Source organism: Cavia porcellus, unplaced genomic scaffold (genome assembly GCF_034190915.1).
Source record: "Cavia porcellus strain 051 isolate PalLab524CR breed Dunkin Hartley unplaced genomic scaffold, mCavPor4.1 scaffold_3, whole genome shotgun sequence".
NCBI classification, from domain to species: domain Eukaryota; kingdom Metazoa; phylum Chordata; class Mammalia; order Rodentia; family Caviidae; genus Cavia; species Cavia porcellus.
Window position 1 is genome coordinate 39,195,069 of NW_026947486.1, and position 26,673 is coordinate 39,221,741.

General features: G+C 35.8%; 1 protein-coding gene across 8 annotated transcripts in view; it reads right to left on the reverse strand.

Moving 5' to 3' along the window:
• Positions 1–26,673, reverse strand: part of Hdac8 (histone deacetylase 8) — a 265,800-nt gene that overhangs the window by 163,833 nt on the left and 75,294 nt on the right. For 7 of the 8 annotated variants that reach the window (XM_063246092.1, XM_003471063.5, XM_063246089.1 and 4 more), the window contains 2 exons: positions 23,503–23,580; positions 22,539–22,647 (listed from right to left, as the gene is read on the reverse strand). The exons of the other annotated variant lie outside the window; for it this stretch is intronic. In XM_063246092.1, the coding sequence (XP_063102162.1) occupies positions 22,539–22,647; positions 23,503–23,580 (187 nt within the window). The remainder of the gene's footprint in view (positions 1–22,538; positions 22,648–23,502; positions 23,581–26,673) is intronic. 8 annotated transcript variants of the gene reach the window in all.

The window sequence follows — 26,673 nt, forward strand, 5'->3', positions numbered from 1 at the left end:
GAATAAAATCTATTCCTCAGAAAGAAGGGAGGACAGGTATCTCATTACATTACATTACTAACTTCCCTATAAACACATAAGTCATTCATCTGAAATACAGTTTTCTTGATGAGAAACCTGATACCCCAGACTTCAGCATCTGATTTTCTGAAGAACCTATGCAAATGAGGAAGAAAAGGCAGTAGCTGCTTAGGCAGGCCTTGATTTGGGAGAGGGGGTTGGTGCCTGGACAAAAACAGGGGGGAATGACATTCATGATTCTTTTAGGTAACAGAAAATCCCCAAACAAAAGCTTAGAGGTATTATCTTTCCTTTAGTATATCAGTATGGCCAAAAGTTTCATCTGGGTGCCTTTGAGATCATTCACTGGTGTCATTTTCCATCTAATACCAGAGGATGGACATGTTTTTGTTTTTCCTAGTTAAAATGCTAAAAAAGAAACTCATCTCAGGACAATGAGATGCCAATAATGGTGTTACAGTTGTACTTAACTAGTGCTGGTAGAGGCACATAGTAACCCTACATTGTTGCCCTACCTGGGCATCTCATGAGTACCTGCTCCAAGCAGGGCTATTTCCTGTTTTGAGCTTGCAAAAGACCCTGACCAGCCTTAATCTTCATGCTTTCCAGTAAGTACTGTTAGCACTCTAGAGACCTCCTCAATTGAGATGAAAGAAAGGAGAAAATCAAAGTTGAAAACCCAAGCAGGACAGGATACAGGAAAGAACAGAGGAATATTTATTACTAATGCTTTGAGCTCCCAAAGCCGATCTGAAAAAAGTTACTGCCAGCAGCAAAACCCCATCCTAAGATATAAATTTTAAACCCATTGAATTTGATGGGATTCAGAGGAGGACTGTGTTGAGGACTCAAAGTATCACTGCTCAGTCAGTGTTTCATAGGTTTTTTTTTTTTTTTTAAATGCGCTCAATTCTACGTCAACTTAGGTGTTGCTGACTCATTCTCCAACAACTCAACCTGTCAGAGGATGAAGCATATGATACATGCCTCAGTGATTCCTAAATATCTACAACAAATGGTTGGGGAGATAGGGAATTACAAGTGGGGCTCCCTGTAGTGAAATGATGTGTCACTTCATTGAAAACACTGGATGCCTTTGGATATATCCAGAAGATATTTAATTTCCTATGTCTCTTTTTCTGCTTTTACAACAGCCAAACTATACTGGTTTTACAAACATCTAAAATAAAACACTCAAACCTATAACATAAAAACAAACCTTAATCCCCCAAATGGAACCACCAACCAATGACACATTCCTTTTGTTGTTTTAATTTTCAAGATATAGTTTTTAACATTTTAACGTGGCATCTTTTCTCTCATTGTTGAGTCCATTATGTAGAAACACAGATTTTAATTGGCATCTCTTTCTAACATGTCTTGTAGTAAGTAATTCTACTCATCAATTATATGTCACCTTGGCAACTGAAAGGGTTGTATACTATTTTTAGCATATTATTACTTATCTTTCCCTATACTTCTTGGAATTAAAGTATTCTCATTCACACAAGGGAAAGTGAGTCGTCCAGAATTAAAAGACCTTATTAGTGGCCTGGAATAAATCATCAGAGCTAGAATTACAAACACTAATTCTAATTCAAATCCAATGCTATTAAATCCCAACTCTCTTTGGCTTTTCATTCTCAAATGCCAGAGGCCCTAGCAAGCAAAATGTATATTATCTGGGGAAGGGGTCAGCTGTGCTAAGAGATGGCTTGGTCTGGAGAACAAAGCTAACAAAAATCAAAATGGAAGAAAACTCAAAGGATATGAATCCTAAGGCTAGCTGTGCTGATGAGATTTTGTATGACCTAGGGTAGGTCATTTTACTGCTCTGTAACCACCAGGATTGGCCATTGCACAAGTTATAATCTACTTTGTGTCACATTTTTTATTTTTTAAATTTTAATTTTTTAATTTTAATGATAGTAAAACCCAACAAAACAAAACAAAGCCAATCAAAACTGGTACAGAACTTCAAAGCAGGATATTAGGAAAATAATAGCTACCATAGTATATCTTGTTATCTTCACAATACTTGTCCATTCCATCAGATAGAACAAAATCAAACCAAAACCAAAACACAATAAAACCAGTGAAAACAGAATATCAAATAAAGCAAAACAATCAGAACAAAGCAAAACAGTGAGGACAATATTGGATTTCAAAGACAAGATAGGTTTGTTCTTCTTTACAACCTCTATATCACCAAGTTCAGGTAGAACATGGACCCTAGAATCAAATAAACTTGGATCCAGTGTTTGCAAGACAACCTGAACAAAGCACTTTACTTCTTATAACCTTGGTATCCTTCTCTATAAAATGAGAATAGGGGCTGGGGATTTAGCTCAGGGGCACAAGCACCTGCCTGGCAAGTGTGAGGTTGTGAGTTTGATCCCTGGCACCAAAAAAAAAAAAATCCCCCCAAAACCAAACAAACAAAACACACACAAAAAAATCCCAAAACAAGAATGATCTCCTTTTTCCATTTAATGATCTTCTCCCATCTTAACATTTGTCAGAGTTGTGCATGATGGTACACACTTGCAATTCTAGTTACTTGGAAGGCAGAGGCAGGAAGATCAGAGGGTCACAAGTTCAAGGATAGCCTGGGCAACTTAGTGTCAAAGTTTAAAAAAAATTTTCTAAGGGCTGAGGATGTAGCTCAGTACTTAATGAGTTCAACTGCCAGTACTGTAAAAACACAAACCAGCCAACCAACAAACCATCCAATAAGCAGACACTTTGTAAAAGTCTCCCAGTACCAGGCACATAATGGGTACTAACAGTGAATAAATAACCGAATGGCCTTAAGTCAGGCCTTATGTAAGTTTTTTCAGGCCAGTAGAATGCTGTTGAGTTTAGCGCAGTACACCATAGTAGTATCTTCCCAAATAGTACTTTTATCGCCCCCCAAAGCAGAGAATTCCATGGTAGCACTGCCCAGTTATACCTGTTCTGAGAATATAGTAATTCATTTTCCAGTGCTGCCAATCTACTACCTTTCACCAAAAGCAAAATTCACATTAAGAAGGTTAGGAACACAAATGCCTTTCTGCTACATAGAGATTGGAAGAATATATTATTAAAATTAAAACTGACTTCACTGATTTCTTAGGCAAAAAATCAGATTGGAAGCCAAACAGCTATTTGGCTTTTGCAGACCCTAAATAGTGATGCCCTTATAGGAAAGGGGAGAGCTAGAGTCATTCTAAATTGTAGTTACAACACTTGTGTGTATATTAACTGCTTGTGCTTAAGGCCTCTATACTTGGTTTTTACTCTCTAAGCCTTGAAGAATTCACAATTTACCTAGAGCACAGTTTAATATGCATGGATAGAAATACAGGCCTATGTCTCTATTTCTCATCTCCTAATCATATTTTTTCCCCTCCGTATATAACTGATATCTCTTCTTTTTCAATTTGATTGCTCTGTTTTTTGAACTTAGGTGGACAATAATGATTTGTGAATAATAAACATGCCCCTAGCCCTTCCCTGGTCCTTTTTTACCCAAGGAGGGCCTCTCTAAGATTCAAAGCCAAAATCCTACCATATAGTTAGCACCTGGTGTAGCTCATCAAAATATAATATCATTTTCCAGATGTTTGGAAATTTCTGCAATGCTGTCCCACAATGAAGTGTGCAAGAAAGAGTTTTGGGATTCATTTTCATCATTAAGTTGCTATTGTGGTTTTGTGGGACTTAAAAAGAAGTGCATTTTTATTACTTTTAAGTACTGCACATAGTGTAATGCCAACTCATCATATTTTAACACTTATTTTCTGAGGTAGGATGTATTTTAAACATGTCTATGTTGGAGTGTCTGGTGGATCATTTAAGATTAGTGTCCTGTTGCTTGATGATATCCAGATCACTCAATGAAATCCAGATGGGGAAACTGGGTCTCTGGTAATGGTTGCCAGATCTTCTCCATATGAAATCTCTGGTCTGTATGCAAATTCAAAACTCCATATCCTGGAAATCCCAAACTAATCAAATGGTGCTCAGCTTCTTAGTTACTGGACTAAACACAGGGAAGCAATCCATTCTTCCCTGAGGAAATAAGCATTTCTTGCATACATCTATCTTGGCACAAAAACGCCTGGCTAAGCAAATTAATAGTGTAAACAGGATTGCACTGAGGAATGTTTGTCCTACTTAGGAAAATAAACATTTTATGTACTTTGTGCACATCCATTTACATACAAATAACTGATATGCTAATTACAAATGATTCTCTTTTTTTGGTACTTGGTTTCAAACTCATGACCTCACACTTGCCAGGCAGGCGCTTATGCCACTGACCTAAATCCCTGGCCATTTACAAATGATTCTTATAGGCCTTTCACTGAGGTGCTGTATTATGCTGTTAGTCTATTTTCAATTACTAGTGTCCAATGCTTAATTGTAATAAAAATGTACTTAAAAATATCCTATGATTCAGACTGACTTTCCTATAATCAGGCCAAGTTAGTGAGGCTTGCCTATATTTAAATAGGATAGATAGTTTTCTACTCCACCCCTAGGACATTTAAGATTGCTCCCCTCACCAGCCTTCCCCTTTCCCTCACCTCCCCCAACAGGATTCCCCTGCGTGGAGCCAGAACACATTCCCTCACTTTTAGCTCACTGCTCAACTGCATTTGAATCCTTTCTAGGCAAACAGTGCCTTTATTTGCAGGAGGCTCTTTTCTTTAGTTCCTCTTTAAGTGCATGGTGGGTAACAGCACACATAGAAGGCCAGCCAAACTTAGTGTCAGGTCGAGGACACCAGATTTAACTTTATCTCAGTATGGTCCATGTCAACAGAATACAATAAAGCAGCTCACGAGTACCAGCAGCTGCTAGGTATATGGCAATGTCAGGCACAATTGTTTGAAGCCTTACCATGTAGCATATCCTAAAGAGTAGTTCTTCTAGGCTGAACTGAAGAGATAAGAGTTATTGATTAAAGAATATGGGGAGGTAGGAGTAACATGGGGCAGGGGCACATGGTAGAGAGCAAGTGAAACGAATAATAATTGATGTCAGACCATTCTATCGTGCACAGATACAGATAAGTTTGGGACTCTTTTCAGAGCAGCCCAATGTTAAAGGGTGTGATTAGCAAAATTTCTAATTAGGACAATGTCTTCCTATTTCTAGACAGTTTCAGAACATGTTCTAGCATTAGAATTGATTAAATCACTGCTAAAGAAGCAGGTGACTTCCTCTAGTGGGCAGAGATCAGTTGGAACTGAGAGCAGAGAAAGTGCACATCAGTGTGGGAATGAACTCATAAAAATTTTAGAGCATTGTCCTCCTTGGTTGAATAAATAAATTAAATATCTATGAAGACTTCTTCCCTTGGTGGAGGGTGGAAGCAAGGAGCTACCATGGTATCTGGCTTATTTGGTGCAGTTCAGGAACTGATCATGAAAGACACTGGAAGAGACAGAAAAGAGAAAATAGGCACCGGTTCTCTAAAAACATGGATTTAAACCCCTAAGGATTAGGTGAAGAAAATGCCAGTTCTCACTGCAACGGTAAACAAGTCCTGGGGACAGGCAGGGTAAGCTCACTTAGAGTTCAGAAAAACCTATATAGGAAGTACAGTTTTCCTCCAAATGACCCTACATCCTGAGGATTGAACTCATGACCTTGCATTTGCTAAGCAGGCACTTATGCCACTGACCTAAACCTCTGGTTCTTTTTTTTTTTTTTTTGCTTTTTGAATTTAATATTTTAAAGGATATATCAAACTAGGAAGAATAAATGGACAGCCCACTTTGGCCTTATTTCCACCTGTGGCTAACACTGACAATAAGTATAATTAGTGTTTGAATCACCAGTTTTTTTAGAAACAATGGGCAATTTTATATCTACTGTACCTTGGAAAGGCAAGATAGATGTTTATAAAATAGAACAAAAGCATTTAATATAAATACCTCATTCACAGAGGGCTAAGTTCCAGATACAAAATGAATTGGCAGCTTCTATTATCCGTATCATTGAGCCAAAGTGAGCTAGTGATTTCTGAGATAATGTAGCCAGAAATCAACTGAAGAGAAGTAAAAAGATTGTGTAAAGCATTTCTGCCAGCTCTCTGATTGTAATGAAAATTGAGATGAAGATGGAAATGTATGTAATTATTTGTTCTCAAATGCAAATTTCTAGAGTTCAACCCTTTTCCTTAAAAGAGAATTTTTAACAGGTTGTACTGCTTAAGATATCTATGTATAGACATGTGTGTGAATGCATTCTTTTACCACATCACAACACCTACAGAAGTAAATTATAATTGCTGAGTTTTCTTTTACTAACGATCTATCTACTTCTAAAATTGAATGATAGCCAGGAGTCCCAAATGCAAGATAATTTCTAGATGACTTGTCATTATAATGAAAGAAAACCTATGATCATTGAAACATCTCTTTTTAAAATACTAACATTAAAAATCAATAGTGGGGGCTGGGGATTTAGCTCAGCGGCATAAGCGCCTGCCTTGCAAGCAGGCAGTTGTGAGTTCAATCCCCGGTACCGATAACAAGGAAAAAGTCCAAAAAAAAAAAAAAAAAAAAAACAATAGTGATAGGAAACATTTCCCTTAAATGTTCTTTGGTGATGTCCCTTGGTTCTCATTATTCAGTCAATATTGTTTAAATTGCTTAAAGTGTAGATGGAGAATTTCTGTTCTACATGCACGTATGGCATTCTGTCAGTACCAAGAAATGTGTACATTTTGCCTATAGTGGCAAATACGCAGTTAAAAACATTTTGCAATACTAGTCTAAGGAAACCACATAAAAAGGACATAATTCCATGAGAAGATCTCTATAAAAGGACATGTGACATTTTACCTTTTATCTTGGTTTATGTGGGTGGCCCCCAGGCCTCATGCATTTGCATTGTGCATTTGTGATTAGTTCATTGTCTAGTGCTAGGATTGATGGTGTCAGTGCTACACACACATAGGGGTGGAGCCAGGATGGAATGCAAATGGCAGGAAGAAGGTGTGTCTCACCCTCTTGCTGGTTTCCTCCTTGCTGTTGGCAGCCACCATGAACTGCGGCCCTGCCATGCCATCCTGCCTTGGAGCCAATCGAGTATGGACTAACACCTCCCAAAACCGTAAGAAATAAACCTTTCCTTTCCCAACCTTGGGCATCAGGTATTTTGTCTCAGTGATGAGTAAAAAGTAACTAAGATACCCTTAGATCAGGAAGTCAGGATTCTCTTTCTTGAAGGGAAGAGGACTTACAAAATCTTAGTGTTTTCTTTTTTTTTTTTTTTTTTTTTTTTTTTTTTGTCTTTTTCCTTTTTATCGGTACTGGGGATCAAACTCATGACTGCCTGCTTGTAAGGCAGGCGCTTATGCCGCTGAGCTAAATCCCCAGGCCCAAAAATCTTAGTGTTTTCAAACTTTAATTAGGAATTTAAAATGAGAAGTAAATTCTGACAATATTCTTGTTTTCTTCCCATAAAGTTAAAAATAATACCCAGAGAATTAAAATATTCTTCGTTGGGGGCAAAAACCTAAATTGCACTTTTACAAACACATGATGATTGTAAATATTATAAATCAGGTGATTCATTTGCATCAGGCTAAATATTTTAGGGGTTTTTCTGCAACCCACTGAGATAAAATTTTTCTAAATTTTCTTGGGACTGGTATTTCTTCTTTGAACAATGAAATGCTATACTTCCATGTGACACTTTGGGAATAATATAGTCAACACTTCAAAAGCAGACAGACATGGGTTCAAACTCTGACTTTACCACTTAGTAGTATGACCTTAAGCAGAGCAATCCTTTCTTCAGTTTTCTCATTTGTAATGTGAAAACAATTATAACTACTTTTGTAGGCATATAGAGTATAAATTGGTACAAAGATCATATGAAGCAATGTAAAACTTTAGTGCAGTTCATGGCACAGGGAAGTGCTGTCTAGAAGCTAAGTTAAAGGCTACAAGAGACTCATCTATCTTGTTTACTACTACCAGTGCCTAGTACAGTGTCTATCATAGAGTAGATACTCAATATATTTTTGCAGAATGAATGAATGAATAAAACAGTTTATGTGTATGTGCATATCCTTAAAAGGAGTACATGTTAAGTGTTAAGCCAAGAACTAGGTACATGGTGAAGTCTGTAGCCTGGTAGCCCCTTCTCCTTTCCCCTTTTTTTCTTATTACTGTTTTTAAAATCCTGTAAAGTAATTTAAGCTGTTTAATTCTTTTGAAGGAAGGTCAGAAAAGCTTTAGAGAAGTGTGTATGTGTGTGTGTGATGGTGGTGGCATACATCTGTAATCTCGGCACTTGGTTTGTTTTTTTTTTGGGGGGGGGTACCAGGAATTGAACTTAGAACCTCACACTTGCCAGGCAGGTACTGCATCACTGAGCTAAATCCCTGGCTCCAACCTGAGTACATGGGAGGCTAAAGCAGGAGGATTGTAAATTCAAGGCCACCCTGGGGTACATAGTGAGTTCAAGGCCAGCCTGAACTATAAAGGAATATATTGTCTCAAAAAACAAACAAACCAGAAAGCAAAACTTTGGAGAGGTGAATTTTGGCCCCAAACCCACAATAACTGATTTTATGCTTAAATGCCCACTGACTTGTATTTTAGAGGTGATGTCAGAGTCTGAGGAAAATTCTTGTACAATAAATACATATTACAAAGATACTATATTAAGTGTGGTTTTTAAAATCTCTTCCTTGTTGGATGTGAATGTGGTTCAGTATATATGGACAAAAGGATTCTACTCAGAAATAAAAATTAAAGACTTACACAAGCTATATAACCCTGCTGTTGTCTTAGAGAAACATTCTTTCTGAGTTGGTAGTGTATGAACAACAGAACTAATATTTGAGAAAAGCAGTTGATAAGCTATAACAATTTAATTCAATTCCCTGCCCTGCAAAACAATTACAATTAAAATAGATAAGTGTAATATTTCACTCACAAAATAAAGTGGTAAAAATAGGTATTAATTTAAAAAAAAACTTATGGGGCCCCTGAATTCTGATTTAGGCCATCGATTTTTAATCGGGACAAAAGGTTTCTCACTCTTGAGCTACACAGTATAGGTCTTGGAACTCAAGGTAAACAGGCCACGTACCAAATACTGGTAGATTCTTATTTTAATGACTACTATTATGAACCCTAGTTATTGTATTTTTCTGTCAGATTGATAGTTCTTACCAGGAAAATTTTACATACGTGGATATAAAGACTGTTACCAAATATGAACTCCAGTTTAACAGACTTTTTCTGAGTCCTATTAAGGAATTTGTTTAACAATGTGCCTCTCTTTTAGTAAAATATTTATGCATTATCTGTGCTTAATTGTCTTACAAGGTTGAATAAGTGAAAATTCTTAATGAAAAGTGTTTTTTTCAATGTCAGCTTGGTATATGTGTTCATAAACATTATAAGCACCATATAAATAGTTTTTCTATGAGACATATACTGATAATCAGATATTTAGTTAAGAATGCTTTCTGGCTGGTAGGACTGTAAAATGACAGGGATACAAATTAACAAGCATTAGCATAACTCTGAATTTCCTCTTTTAAACTCTGTATTGTAATGGCAGTTCACAATGGGCAAGGAGCTAGGTTATCCTGCAGGATCTGAGGTTTTATTTATTTATTTATTTAACTTATTTATTGTTTTGGTACAGGAGATCAAACACAACTTTGAGCTTTCCAGGTAGGCACTGTGCCACTGAGCTATTTCCCTAGCCCTGAATCTGAGGTTTTACAGTACTGCCTTAATATTCAATAACAAGGAAGTTCTTGCTATTGTCTTTCTCTCTTACAGTCATTGACTACGAATGACCCCTAAGTCATCAACATACCATTTAGGTATCAGTGAGACATTATTGAGACTATCTCACATTTCATTCAAGTGTAGTTAGAGAAGCCAGTTGTGGTGGTACATGTTGATAATCCCAGCTACTGAGGAGGGTGGGGCAAGATGAGTTTGAAGGCAGACTGCACAATTTAGCAAGACCCAAAATAAAAAGATAAAAAGGGATGTAGCACAGTGGTATAGTACCCCTTGGTTTGATCCATTGTAACAAAAAAATCTATCTATCTATCTATCTATCTATCTATCTATTATCTATTGTTGAAGAACAAACAGGCTAGACATAGGCATCAGTGTTTCTTCAATTATTTATTTGTTTATTTTGTGTTGCTGAGGCTGGAATCCAGTACATAGTACATGCTAGTCAAAGAGATCTTTCACTGAGCTATACTCAGCCCTATGTCCTCTTTTAGATGATAAAGCTTGAGAATCAAAAAACACGCTTTAGCAGAACAGCCCCTCTCTCTCACAAAAGTTTATGCATATGCGGTAGGGGGCATTGTGGGTATAGGTTGAGGCTGGTATACTTTCATGTATATCAGGACTTTGTATTCTTATCATCTATATACTGGAATCATAAGCTTCCATTTGAAGGGAGAGGTGCATTTACAAAGCAAAGCTGGGGTCCTTTGATAGTTAAAACAGGGCTTTATTTGTAATACCAATTCTAGTAGCTCCCAAGGAAATTTTAGAAAGCCTGTGGGAACCACTGATTCTTGTTCTTAGTGTTGAATGATCCAGGAAACTGTGAAATTGTCATTTATATAAAATGGAGTCCAAAATCTGGTGGTATTAGAAAATGTTCATATAAAGATTCCATATCCAGGGCCGGAGATTTAGCTCAGTGGCTTAAGTGCCTACTGGCAAGCATGAGATCATGAAAAAAAAAAAAAGAAAAAAAGATTCTATATCCAGTTTATTAAAAAGAAAAAATCTAAGCCAATTTTTAAATGAAGGGAGTATATACAATCTTAAGATGAAACCATTAAGTTCTTAACTGATGCTAAGAGGTTCTTTATATCTAACTAGCAAGAAGTGAGGTAGAGAACCAGAGGGATTATGGAACAAAAAGGATGAAATGGAGATAGTAGATACACAGAACTACTTTTGTTAAAGAATAAGCCATTCTTATGTCTAATATAAGACATAAGATACTCACAAATTAAAGTTGTAAAAATAGTATTAACTTTAAAAAAACTTATGGGGCCCCTGAATTTTGATGGTTCAGATGGTTCATGTGTGATTTGGAATTAAAGTCTTTCACACATTTGCCATTATTACCTCTGAACCATTTGCCTTTTTTCTCAGTCCTTTTTTCCAGTGGAAAGCACAGTCTTTGGGACTAAGTGACAGCATTACTAGAACTAGTAAAACTTTCTAAACTATTTAGTTGGTCAAGATTATTTGGTTCTGTTTGTGTCACCTTCCCTTTAGTGTACCACTGCCCAATTTTTGCTCCTCTGATCACTCAGGAGGCTCACGCTCTAATACTTTTCAAATCTGTTATCTGTGAAACTATTTGTCTACAGCAGAATGGCAGTGTGGAGGAGAAATTTGTGCCAAAAGTTCATTTTAATGCCTATCTTTAATTTTAGAATAAAAATTTACTTCCTGATAAAGGAATTTCAGGTATGTATTTATTCAGCAGAGGGGAGAGATATCTGGACCAGGAAGCCTTCTTGTCACCCTTGCAACTAGAGGTGCCTTTACATCATGTCCCAACCAGATCTGACTTCTGATAGAAATCACAGAAAACAATTATTATAATTTTAATGAAAACTTGGAACATGCTATTCTGGGTGGTATATGAACTGTTAGTGTGACTCCACAGGCAGAAGGGCTCTGGGATCTATAGACTGAGAAGTGTCTGGCTTGTTAGCAGGAAAGCTAGAAGAATATTTAATAAATTCTAGCCTCCTGTACACAAAAGCCATCAATCTATGAGGATACAGATGGCAAAAATGTCACTGCAAAGGGAAATCATGTGTAATCTACAAATATTTTCGTTGGAGCTAAATTTACTTATAAGTGCTTCTAAATTAAAGTTTGATACCAATGCTAATTTTAAACATGAATTATCATGAAATACAACTATTTTATCATGTAGTAGGAACTGATGCATGGTTAAAAAACAAAATATAGGGGAGAAACCATATATTTCTCAGTGAAGAAGGACAACTAGTAGACTTCCTTGAAGGGAAGTAGGTACTGGAAAATTCTCAATTCTGCAAATACACTTAGTATTCCACTTTCTTAGGTAGTAAAATACCAAACTGATAGGGGATAAAAGATCTCAAAAGGTTTATGACTGGCAGATGAGCTTCAGTAGAGAGATATATAAGGTGATCTATGTAGGGATGCCAGATATTACCAACTATTACTTGTAGGATGATGGGCCGTCACCTTTCAATTGAGACCCAGGAAAGAGCTCTATCTAGGAAACCCTGTGGACAGTGCACTGAAAAGAATAACCAGCTTTCTGCTATGGCAAAAAAAAAAAGGGCAACAAAATTTTGGCCACTGTCAAGAAGTAGATTAAAAGACAAAATAATATAATTCCCCTTTTACAAGGACCACAGGCCATCTTCACTGGCAAAGTAACATAAGCAGCTCTGATCTGCATATCTTGAACAGAGGCTAAGAGGAACAAAGAAAGGTGATTATACCATCAATGGCAGGCTCAAAAAACAAAATGAAACAACTCCAACACCAACAAAAGTTTTTTTTTTCCAGTCTGACAGTACAGAGGTAGTCAAGGGATATTATCTAAATCTGAAAGAAAAAGAACCAAAATGGTGATATAGTGATCAGCAGCAAAATACAGCCTCTCCTAGGACCTGGAATCCAGATACCTGAAAACAACAACTTGGCAAAGAAAAAAAGTAGATCTCTGGAAACTGGGAAGGAACTAACAGGAAAATTAGAAATGACAGGGAAGTTAGGAAAATGGAGTATAACAGAGAGAAAAGAATGAAATAGTCTAGACACTCACCCTGGCTCCCAGGGAGGGGAAACTGTTTCTGCTTCATGGATACAAGTTAAACCTCCAGGATAGAGAGCTCCTGAGACAAAGAACTGGCCAGGGCAGCAGTCTTAGCCTGAAGAGAAGCCCATAGCTACTGTAAACTACAAAAACAGTGTAGGGTTTTATTTCAAAAAAGACTTGTTTGGCGTAGCAAGCTAGAGTTGGAAAAGAAATCCCGGGAAGCACCTGTTATATAGGCAGAGAATGTTTAACCAAGCACCATTTTGGGAAGGGGTTCATTATTGAAGAATGATCCATACAATACTGTAATTACAAAACAACTTCACTTCCCAGTGTTACCCTCTAGCAGTGACTGTGTGATGGCAGCCATGGAGATAGCTACATAGAGGGTACAAGCTGGACATAAAACTCCTAAGAAGTTTTAAACTCAAGTGTAGAAAGACACAGACCCCTGCTTGCCATGGTAAGAAGTCAGGCCCAATAATTATGGCTTTCAGAGATGGTTACATCTGAAAGTGCTGGCAGTAAGTATGGCGGTCTCTTTGAACCATTACCCTGCTGCCTACATATGGCAGAGATTAGTGGACTGATTGCTTTTCTCATCTACCAACATGAGCAAGGATATGACTTGACTTGGATTGGTTGCCGTATCCTGGGAACAGAAAGGCCTCTAGATCACGGGGTGCCTCACAAACTCACAAGCTATAAAGCTAGGTAGAAAAAAATGTGACTTGTTGGATTCCAAAACTGCAGACCCTGTAAAGAAATCACTCATTCAAAAATACAGAGGAATTTTAAAAATATTTAGTCCTGTCTTTGTTCCTTTCTTCTTTATTGGATTTTTGACGGATTTGGGATCTTTTCCTTTTTTCTTTTAATTTTTACCCTTACTTTTTTCTTCCTTGGTCTTTTATAATACTTCATCCAATTCTATTTATTTTCTTTTTCCCTGAATAAGATTCTTTATCTTACTTTTCTCTCTTCTTTTCATCCTCTATTGATAAAGTTCTTAATATTTTTTTCTTTCATTTTTCTGTTCTCTAAACTTCTATCTTTATTAGTATAATCATTAAGCTTTATTAATCTTTAGATATTTAGTTAAATCTGTGCTATTACTCTTGAATGGTTATATTAGTGGAGGTATAATTATTTCATTTAGTAGATATTTACTGTATGTTAATATTTGGTTTTTCTTTTTTTAAAATTTTATTTAAAAGGAAAAAGAGAAAAAACAAAACAAAGCGGTGTAAGGGTACAAGTAATACAGAACTACAAAAAAAAAAGTAAGAAATCACCAGTTAATAGATTACATATTATCATCTTAGAGATAGTTGCTCAAATCACAGTATCAAAGCATACAAAGTGGACATTCAAACAGGGAGACTGCAAACAGTTGTGTTCAATGATCCAACCAAAAACATTAATATGGTCAGCTATTTAACATCCCTAAACACACTTGCTGTTGTATCCTTTAGAGCTCTTTTTTTCCCTCTCTTTTTTACAACAAAATTTACACATTTTGGGTTTTATTACTCCTTAGTTCTTATTACTTTTTTGGGGGGGAGAAAATAAAGTCAAATATGGCAAAACAAAGCTGTCAGTCAAAACCAAGGATAGACATAGCACATGATGTAAAACAGAGTACAAGGTTATCAACAATGTTATCAACAATGTCTCTTGTTTCCTTAAAAAGAATTGTCTATCTCATTAGATATTATAAAGTTGAACAAAACAGTAGAGAACAAGACCAATAAAACCTAAGCATTGCAAACATTACAGGACTTCCAAAGGAGACAATAGTCAAACCAGAATGGGCATCTTAGTGAATCTTATTGCCTTCAAAGTAGTTGCCTATACCCTCAAACTTGATACTATCATACAGAATGGAACAGAGTCTAATCAGTCAAAACAAGATAGTGGGAGTATTACAGGACTTCAAAACAAGTTAATAGGAAATCAAAAAAAGTTACTATTATATATCCTGGTAATTTTTTAAATTTTTCCCCTTAATTAAAAAAAAACCATAAAAAATAACTAAATAATTTTTTAATGAATAAGGGAGAGATTGAGATACAACAGGACACAACAATATAACAATACAGGTCAAAGCATGACTGTTTCAGCAACCTAGTGCTTCACCACCAATATTTGGTTTTTCTTAATGTTCATATTGAAATTATAGATCTCTTTTCTATTGTTAAGGATTACATTATTGGTCCTTGTGGTATGTCAATATTCAGTTTGTCCTTCATGCTACTAGCATTGCCGATTCAGTTGCTATTGCCACAGTGGCATAGTTGCTGCTATTAATAATAGATTTTCTAGGTATACCAATATCCAGATTGCTTTTGTGTCATTAACAGTACTGTAGTCCATTCCCAGAAAACTGTGTACTGGGCAAATTATCTGCATTCTCCCCTCCAAAATTAATGGAAGTTATTGGATATTGGGACAGAGATAAAGGTTTACATTTAAGACATGCCCAGAGTGCATAACAGAAAAGTAGAAACTAACTGAAGAGATTATCAAACTAGCAAAGAAGTCTTCCCAGTATAAAATCAACTCACAAGCCGGAGCACAGACAGACAAACACACACACACACACACAGAAACAGGACATGAAAAGGCAACATAATGGCTCCAAAAATTCCCAAGTCCTTGGAAATTGGTCTTAGGGGCATGGAAGGAGGAAATCACAAGACACATACATGAATTATTTATAATGATAAAAGAAGAAATTAAAATAAGACAAATCAATAAGGTGTTCAGCAAGCTCAAAGAAAACAAAAGTAGACAATGAACTTAATAAACAAAATGATCATTTAAAGAGGACATTAATAAAAAGCTAGCTGAGTTAAACAGAGCAATACAAAAATATGAATGACCAGTTTAGCAAAGAATTACTGTCCCCAAATGATACCAAACAGAAATTCAGATTAAAAGCTCTTTTGAAAGTATGGGCAGCAGAAGTGGACAATATGTGAGGACAGAGTGTCACAACTAGAAGTAAAGGCTGACATCAGGGATACCTTAAAAAAGAGAACATGAACAATTGTCCTAACAGCTCTTAGATGACACAAAGAAGATTAATCTAAGGTTAAATGTTAGTGAAAAATCAGAAGACAGCACAAATTAAAATCCTGATTATAAAAATATTAGCAGAAAACTTGAGATATGGGCAAAAAATTAAACATACAGGTAAGTAAGGCACTATGAACCTGAAGTATCCATGATTAGAATAAAACTCCACAACACATCATAGACAAAATCCCAGAAGTCCAACACAAGGACAGACGCTTAAAAGTTATTAGAGAAAAGCAATGACTCAATAAAGCTAAACCAATAAGAATCATAGCAGACTCTCAACACAAACTTTGAAGGCCAGGAGAGCTTGAAATGAAGTATTTCAAGCCCTAAAAGAAAACAGCTTCCAACATAGACTGATATAGGCTGCAAACTTCTCTTTCAAAATTGTTGAAGAAATAATGTATTTCCATGACAAAGACCACTTTAAGAAATTCATGATCACTAAACTAGAACTCTGAAAACATTCTCAAGGATATACCAGAAAGAAACAATGAAGTCAACAGTGCCAAAAAATCTAATAGGATGAATACATCAGGCAGGATGAACAGATAAGCAGAGGGAAAAAAACAGGAAATCAGGAAAATAATGTGATGACAGGAATAAGTCGATAGCTTTCATTAATAAGTCAATGTGAATGATCTCAATTCCCCAATCAAAAGATACAAGTTCACAGAAAAGATCAAGAAACAAAATCTAATGATATGTAGAAACATAGTATATATCTACAGTTACCTGCCAAAGCAACAGAAGGTAGCAAAGCTACCTTCTCATTTGCATATGGTACTGTCTCCAAAATAGACCACATGCCAGCCCACAAAGCATGTTTAGTAAATGTAAAACATCTAAATTATTCTTTATGTGTTATCAGTCATAGCACAAGAGTAGACATTAATGTGAAAAGAAATCACAGAAATTATGCAAACATGGAAATTAAGTAATATACTCTTGAATAATTAATAAATCACAGAGGAAATCAGGGAAGAAACTGAAAAGTTCCTAGAATCAAATGACAATGCAGGTATAACATACGAGAACTTATGGGACACAGGGAAAACATTCCTGAAAGGGAAGTTCATAGCTGTGAATGCCTACATCAGAAAAACAGTGCAAGCCTAAATAAATAACTTCATGATATACCTCAAGGTTCTAGAAGAACAAGGACAATCCAGACCTAAAGCTAGTACAAGGAAAGAAATTTTAAAAGTCAGTGTAGAAATTAATAAAGTTGACACTAAAAATATATGAATAATCAATGAATTGAAGAGCTGCTTCTTTGAAAGAACAGATAAAGCCTTAGACAATCTTACCAAAAAAGAAAAAAAGACCCCAATCATTTAATTAGAAATGCAAAATATGCAATCACACCAACATCACCAAATCCAGATTATTATTAAGTACTTTGAAAATCTGTACTCCAATAAATTGAAGAATCCAGAAGAAATGGATAGATTTGAATACATACATCCAAAACTGAACCAAGAAAATATAAAAGCTTGAATAATCCAGTAAAAAGCAATGAAATGGAAGCAGCAATAAAAAACCCTACCAAGTAAGAAAAGCCCAGGCCCAGATGGACTTATTGCTGAATTCCATTAGAATTTCAGGAAAAATCTAACACCAATACTCCTCAAACTCTTTAATGCAATGAAAAGGGAAAAGGTTATTCTCAAAATTGTCCCTGGAAGCTAGTCTCACCCTGATTTTAAAACCAGACAAGGATCCAGACAAAACTGAGAATTATAGTCCAATCTCTTTAATGAATGTAAACAAAAATTCTCAATAAGATACTGTAAATAGAATGGAATAAACCATCAAAAATATCATACATCATGATGAAGTAGACTTTTATCAGGGATGCAAGGATGGTTCAACATATGCAAATCAATAAATATAACACATTATATCAATAGAAGCAAGGACAAAAAGTGAACAATCGTCTCAATAGATGCACTAAAAGCACTTAACAAAATCTAACATCCATTCATGATAAAAATACTGAAGAAGATAGTATGGAATCACCTTATCTCAATCTGATAAAAACTATTTATGACAAACCTATTGTCAATATCATATGAAAGACAGGAAAGCTGAAAGGTTTCCCTCTCAAATCAGGGTCAAGACAACCAATCCATTATCACCACTCCTGTTCAACATAGTACTCAAAACATTAGTCAGAGCAATCAGGCAAGCGAAAGAAATAAAACAGATACGAATAGGACACAAAGAAGTCAAATAATCGTTATTTGCAGGCAATATGACCATCTACTTAGAAGACCAAATAAATTCCACCAAAAAATCCCTAGAATTAATATCCAAATCCATTAGCATAGTAGGATTCAGTGTCAAAACAGAAAAATCCTGTACAGCAAGAATGAACTGACTGAGAAAGAAATTGGGAAAACAATACCATCCACAAAAGCATCAAGAAAAGTTAAAAATTTAGGAATTAACCTTTTTAAATTTTTTTTTATTTTAAAGAGATTACAACAAAAGAGGACATAACAAAGCAGATCAGATCAGAACAATGTAAGTAACACAGCATTTTGCCACAAGACAACCCATATTTAATAGTAACTGCCATAATGTCTCTTTCTTTGAAATAGTTGAGCATAGCTTCATATACAATAGTATCAAACATAACAAAACAATACAAAACCATTCAAGAGAATGAAAGCATTACAGAGCTTTCAGAACCAAATAGCAGAGAATGAACAATGGCTACTATATTATCTCATTCTCCATAGAAAATTTTGTTTTTACTATCACACATAATAATATCCAATAAGATATAACAGGATAGAACCAAAGGAAACAGAAAAACAAAAGCATAGTAGGACTTCAGAGTAAGATGATACTAAATCAGCACTGGGTATTCCAATGTCTTATTTTCTTTAAAATAGCTGTTTATCATATCACAGATAATAAAATCAAACTAGGATAAAATCATTCCAACTAATGAATGCAGACATTATAAGGATTCAGAGCAATGTAATGGGGAATCATGATTACCATAAAATCTTATGTACTCTTACCATTTCTTACACTAGGGAGACTATACGGTATTTATACATGTGAGTTTGATTTATTTCACTTATGAGTATGGTCTCAAGTTGCGTCCATTTATTTATAAATATATCAATGTGATCATTCTTTATAGCTGAGTAGTACTCCATAGGAATTAATCTTATCAAGAAAGTGAAAGACCTTTACCATAGAAAGAAACTACAATACTTTGAAAATGAGATTGAAGAGGATAACAAAAAATGGAAAGTTATTCCTAGTTTCTGGATAGACAGAACCAATACTGTTAAAATGGCTACACTTCTAAAACTGATATACAGATTTAAGGAATTCCAATTGTGATAGTTAATTGTTTTAACTTAAGTAAAAAATACCCAGCTGATTGGCTTAGCATAGTTCTTGATGTTACTGAATGATGGACTTAACTGGAGAAGTTAAGACCTACCCTGGGTGTGAGGGGTACTAACCAATAGGCTTGTAGCCTGAATGGAATGAAAAGGGAGAGAAGTGTCACTTCTGTTTCTTCAAAGGAGCTCTAGTCTTCGGCACTGCCTTAGATGTCCACCTCCTGGTTTCCAGTGTAGGCCTTTTGGCTTCTTGATACAGACTCACATGGGGCTCTACAGTGAGGTCCAGGTCTTTGACTTGTGACTGGATCCTTTGGATCTTTAGTACAAAGATGGCCCTTTTGCATTCTTCCATACCTGACTCTATAGGGAGCCATTGTAAGCCAAATATATTTATTAATATATATAATATTAATATATGTATATCAAACCTGTTTCTCTGGTGAGCACTGACTGATATGCCAATTAATATATCAATAGCATTTCCCTCACAACTAGAGAAAACAATCCTAAAATTCACATGGCACAAGAAGAGACCCAGTATAGCAAAAGCAATTTTTGGCAATAAGAACAAAATAGGAGGCATTACAATCCAAGATTTCAAGTACAAAGGTAGTGATAAAAAATTGCATGGTACTGGCATAAAAACAGACATGCAGGTCAATGGAAGAGAACAGAAGATGTAGAAACAACTCCTCAGGCATTCAGTTTTTTGATCTTTGACAAAGGGGCCAAAAACATAGGACAGAGGAAAGAAAGTCCCTTTAACAACTGGTGCTGGGAATACTGGCTATACACAAGCAGAAGATTGAATCTAGATACATATCTCTCACCATGTAATAAACTAAAATAAAAATGGGTGAAAGATCTAAACATTAAGACAGAAACTTTTAATCTGCTAGAAGGTAAAATAGGTAAAATTCTCAAACTCATAGGCATAAATGAGGACTTTCAGAACAGAAGCCCAACTGCACAATAAATAACATCAAGAATCAACAAGTGGTGTTAACCTAAAATTAAAAAGCTTCTGCACAGCAAAGGCAACAACAACAGAGAGAAGAGACAATCTATAGAATGGCAAAAATTTTTGACAGCTATTTCTCAGACAGAGGACTAATATCTAGGATATAGAAATAATTTAAAAAATTAAAAACTCCCCACATTAAAGACCCCATCAGAAAATGGGCCACTGACACTGACAGACATTCCACAGAAGTACAAATGTCAAATAAATGCATGAAAAAAATCTTTACTATCTGGCTATTAGAGAAACATAAATTAAAACAACACTGAGATTCCATTTTACTCTATAGAGAATGGCTACCATCAAGAAATCAAATAAAGGGCCAGAGATTTAGATCAGTGGCCTAAGTGCCTGCCTGACAAGTGCAAGGTGGTGAGTTTGATCCCTGCACCAAAAAAAAGGGGTCCAGGGATATAGCTCAGCAGCACAGCGCCCACCTGTCAAGCATGAAGTCATGAGTTCGATCCCCAGCAACAAAAATAAATAAATAAATAAATAAGAAATTAAATAACTAATCTTGGTAAGACTACAGGGGTGTAGGTAGATATGTAGTAACTATTAAGAGTTACAGACACTACAATGATACATATTTAAAGTGATCTATGTACATTTATGCTTATAGCAGCACAACCCATAAGAGCTACATCTTGGAAGTAGCCTATATTACTATCAGCAGATGAATGGATAAAGAAAATGTGGTATTTAGACACAATGTAGTACTACTTTACATATAGAAGGCCAAACCTGAGTTATTTGTAGATAAATGATTGCACCTTGAGACTATAACATTAAGTGAAATAAATCAAACACCTAAGCTTGAAAATCACATGATTTCTTTTATATGAGTAACTAAAAATACAAAAAATTTAAAGACCAAAATACAAAACAGATAATAGGAAACAGGAAGTTAGATGTTTTGCAAAAGGGAAGGGCACCAAGAGATAGAGCAACAGAGGAGGAAGATGAGGGGAATGAATTGAAAGAATCAAGATGTGTTACATACATTTACCAACTCCCTATAAAAAATGTAATCATTATGTACTGTAAACATGTAGCAATAAAAATAAAAATTTTAAAAAATCATGAAGATGTTAGTGCTCTTTGAATGACTTCAGGATGACGTGGCTGGCCAAATCTCCTGAGCTAAAAAGAATCATTAAAGCATAAAGTTTTGTTTAGTTTTTTTTCCAGACAGGGTCTTGGTATGTACTTCAGGCTGACCTTGAAATCACTATGTAGCTCAGGCTGGCCTCGAACTCACAGTGATCCCCCAAAGTGCTGGGATTATAGGTATGTGCCACTATACCTGGCATTTTTATTGTTTAATAGTTCTACTTTGTTTATGTAATGGACAGTGATGATGACCAGTGCAGGCAGAGTCCTTTGGGAAATCCCTGTTTTCTACCAGACTTTGGGAGAAATATGAGCCAAGTAGGGAAGGTCAAGAGAATCTCATTCTCCACAGCTTACCTTTAGTAATGTTGACTGGCAGACTTCTAGTTAGGTTTACTTTTTCTCTTGCCATTGTCAGCAATGCATTTGTGTCTGATTAATCTCAATTTTATCAATATGGGTTTAGTCTCCTCCCATTCTGTAGGATCTCCACACTAAACTGTCTGCCTACATCAGTAATTTAATCTTTAGCCAAAGTAAAAGAGCATATTTCTGGACTAAGGTATAGATCAGTGGTACTTAGTATACACAAGATCATGGGTTGAATCCCCAGCACCACACACATACCCACCCCACTTCTGATTCCCATTTTAACACAATGGATAGAACTCAAGAATGCAAGATAAAGAATTATAATCATCTTACTATATTCACAACAAGTAGAGGCAGATTTTGTCTCCATAATGGAAAACTGAAATGTTCCTTATCAGGCTAGTGAAATAATACACACACAGGTTTCTTTAGCTGAAAAAAAATAGTCAAAGAATTCTCCATTATATACTAAAGGTTTTGGGATAGCCTTAATTGTACCAAGTAGTGGGTAAGACTAAACCTGGAGCAAGTCTGGTTTAACCCCTGGACTTTCCCCAGCAACATAATGAACAGTGTCTAAAAGCTATGTAGACATATAATGGTTCTTTTTTTCAAATGGTTCCTCAAAAATGAATTCTGTGAGACTGGGGACCATATTACCCTATATAAATATAATCCACCTGCTGCTGGCTCAGCATTAACTGCCATACCTTTCACAGATGTGGTAGTACCTCTCATCCTGTATGCCGTCCTGAATGGGCACATTTACACTATAGTACCGTCCTTTCCCTAGGCCAATGTCACACATATCACCTGTTCCTGTAAGAGAGGAGCACTGTCATAAGTTTTTAAGAACATGAGAACCAGAAAACTTAAAGGATTTTCTGATAAAAATTCAGAAGATCAAAATGCTTAATCAGCAGAACAATTCTTTCTTTTTTTTAGGTAGTGGGTCTTCTGTATTCACGGTTGACCTTGAACTTTTGATCCTCCTGCCTCAGCATTTTGACGAATGGGATTAAAAGTGTGTATCACCAAGCCTAGCTTTAGCAGAGGGTTTTCTGAAGGAATGAAATTTTTAAAAAACAGTATGGCCAAGTAATGATTATAAACAACATTCAGGGAAGCATAAATATCACATGGAAACTAAAAAATTCCTTATTTTATATCTTATTAGATGAAATAAAATGAGCTTTCATGATTCTTAGGTTGAAACAGTATCAAAATATCATTGCAGTTATCAGGATATTAGGAATTATATGCAATATCTGATAAGATATCAGCTTAAGTGATCAGTCTCTTGATAGTCCATAAATCATATGGAAAAATGTTGGGCATGGTGGTGCACACCTATACTCTAGCACTCAGGAGGCTGAGGCAGGAGGATTGATGTGAGTTTGAGGCCAGTCTGGGCTATACAGTGATTTCAGGCCAGCTTGAACTACATAGCGAGATCCTATCTCAAAAAAGAAAATCATCTGGAAGAAGAAACAGTCTTTTTGTCATTCCTCTTGTTTTTGTCACCTGAAGTGACTTGTGCTCAAATTTTGTGTAGTGTAGAATAACACTAATAAGGTATTAACAGCACAAAACTATTCAAATATCTATATAAAATATATAGAAGAATTACAGTATGTATTCATCTAATTTAGAGGGATCCCACAGTTCACTTGCCTGGAAAAAATCCTGGGGAGAATTTGTGCAGGGACACAGTCATGACTTTGGAGGTAAAACTGAAGGCATCTTCTACACCTACCAGAGAAAGAAAGGTCAGAAGTATCACTTTATATATGGAACTCTTATTTCCAACACCTGAAAATCTAGAAAGCTACAGGAAGAGAGTTGATGAGAATGCAGCAATAATAAAGTGTACAAGATGAGGAATAAAAGTAGCACAAACCCTGGTCTCGGATCCTTATAATTATGGATGAGGTATAAGTTTGGTTCCAAGTGAAGTCTGAGGTGACATTTCAAGTTCATTGTAAAGTGTAATTGGACTTCCCCTTTTGAATCAATGCAAAGTGTGCTCTCTTTCTCTCCCTCTCTCTCTCTCTCTCTCTCTCTCTCTCTCTCTCTCTCTCTCTCTCTCTCTCTCAGCTTTATAAGAGTTTTAAAATCTAGAGAAAGATGAGATGAGAGGACTTTTCTAGGAAAGGGTCCCTTTCCTATTTAAATGGAGTCAGAAAATGATTATGTGCCTAGAAGATAAAAGCTAGAAGTTAAAACAACCCTTACAAACTACTGTTATCCAATAATCATATTGCCCACTTTCAGCCCTTTCCTCTCAGAATCATACAGTGGTTCAAGTCATCAGACTGTAAGAGGGAAGGGCTCTTAGAAAATTCAGGTTCTTTGTGGTGATGGGAAGGGTGTTTGGGGATAGGAAGGAATGGGAAAGAGAGAAGAGATAAGGAAAAGTAAAAAGAACAAAGAGGGAAAATGCATATGTACCAATACTCCAAAATGAATATATTCATTGGGTATGGCAAATATATAGCAAATTTAAAGAGTTTTAAAAAAAGAAAATTCAGGTACTATCCCCTTTTATATTTTAAACAAAGACATTGTCTCTGTGTTTACTTAATGTACTTCATCTTCATTAGATGCCAAAAAAAGACCTTAAAACAATATTAACTATATTTGTATATAACAGGTGTGTTTGTATTTCCCAAGACTTAAGCCTTGTGTTTGCTTCAAGGAGATAGTTAAAACCAGTTAAAGGCTCCAGGCAAAAAATGTAGAGTAAACAGAACAAAACAAACAAAATAAATAAAATAGCATTTTACCCTAGAAACTGAAACAAGGAAACTTCATGGAAACACTGATTATCCTTTAGAAATGTATCAATTTACACTTCACTCAATTCTGTATTCAAGTTCTCATCTTTCCCATATTGACTAGCACTGCCATCATTATTCTTTTTTAATCTTAGGCAGAAAGAATTGTTTTGTTTTAATTAGCATTTCTCTGAGTATTAGACTATGGTGCATCTTTCCATATGTTTATTAGTCATTTATATTTCTTATGGGAAATACAACTATTCATAGTTATAGAAGCATATTTTAACAGGGATGCTGTGAGCTAGGTGGAACGTGTAGAGCTGGTGTGACACAGGACAGCCAGTGGTCAGTTAGATGAAACAAGGATAGGGTAGGAGTGGTTACAGGATGTTAGTTATGGAATCATGAGAGTTTTAAAATAAACCAAATGTATTAGAGTCTAGGGGTGGAAAAGGGGTCACTGGGAGGGAGGTGCTGAAGAAGGGAAATAAACCAAAATGAAACACACCATAAAAGTTGGCTAAAACAGGAAACTCTAAATGGTGTAGAAATAACACTGTAAATGGAAAGAATGGTTTCAGATGACAGCCTTATTTCATTCTTATATGGTTCAATAGAGTTAGTTCTACTCATGAACTCTGGTATTAATACTTTGAACTTCATATTCATTCATTCTATAAATATTTTATGAACCACTGATATATGCAGAGTACTGTTAGTTCAAGGCATTGCGCAAGACAGAAAGAAGTACATGACTTCTGCTCTGGAGGAACTTAAAATTTCTGTGAGAAGATATAAGCACTTTAAAAGTCACCTAACAATACAGTATAAGACAATGAAAAATGAAATAGGACATTAGTGATATAAACCATACAGGTTTTGAAGGTAGGATGAGTACCCTTGCTTTCAGGTGGTCAGGGTAAATTTGCTACTATTAGAACTTGAGTGAATAGGGAGAACTGGAGATGCAAAAGGTGAGAACTCAAAACCTAGGAAAAGGGAAGTGAAGTTGGGAAGGTAGGAAGAATCATACAAGTCATGAACAATGAGACATGTTTATCAAGTAGAGAGAGTAGTGTGGACAGCAAGTAGTAAGAGGGAAAATGGTAGTGAGATGAGATGAGATCTATTTGAGATAAACCTGAAAAGGCAGGGTAGATGATGGACTTAACTTAAAGATCACTATTTATCAAGGTATGACCTGCAGAACAACTGGAGTGTTGTTGAAATGTAGATTCTTTGATCTTATGCATGGATATGGCTCAGCAATCTGCACTTTAACACAAATTTCCCTGTATCTTCCTGACATACAATTAAGTTTGAGAATCATTGCTCTAGGCCAGGGGTCAGCAAGCTAAATAGCTACATAATAAAGATTATAGGCTTTCCAAATTCTTTATATCTCTATTGTGAATTTCCATTCCTACAGATGCACATATATATGTACATGCATAATTTTACAATGTGTATATGTTTCTGTGAACCTTTAAAAATGGAAAATCCAGGGGCTGGGGATTTAGCTCAGCGGCATAAGTACCTGTCTTGTAAGCAGGCAGTCGTGAGTTCGATCCCTGGTACCGATAAAAACGAAAAAGACAAAAAAAAAAAAAAATGGAAAAACCATTCGTATCTCATTGGCCATCCAAAAATAAGCCATGAGTCAAATACCTGTAGCGCTTTGTTACAGGCAATAATGTGCCTCTGAAGGGTTTTGAGCAAACCTGTGTTTTCACTGGCCAAATACTCAGAAATTTAGTGAAAATGGTTCTCAAAAGTAGTATAGTATTTCTCTCACTTCTATTATGTCAAATTTCTGTCACCAGTCCATATTTCTAGCAGCTATTCAGGTGAAGCTTCCTGGGGAGGCTCCCTCCAATATTTTTCTACTTTTTCTGCTTTGGTGGCAGACCTAACTTTAATCTCTGACTCATGCTGATGTTTTCCTTCCCCATACCTTGATTATGCTAGTCTCTAAAAGCATACACACACATACAAACAAACAAACATTCTGAACTTGGAAGAAGCAATCACTAATGTGGGTAACATGAAGGGGAAGAGAAGCAGA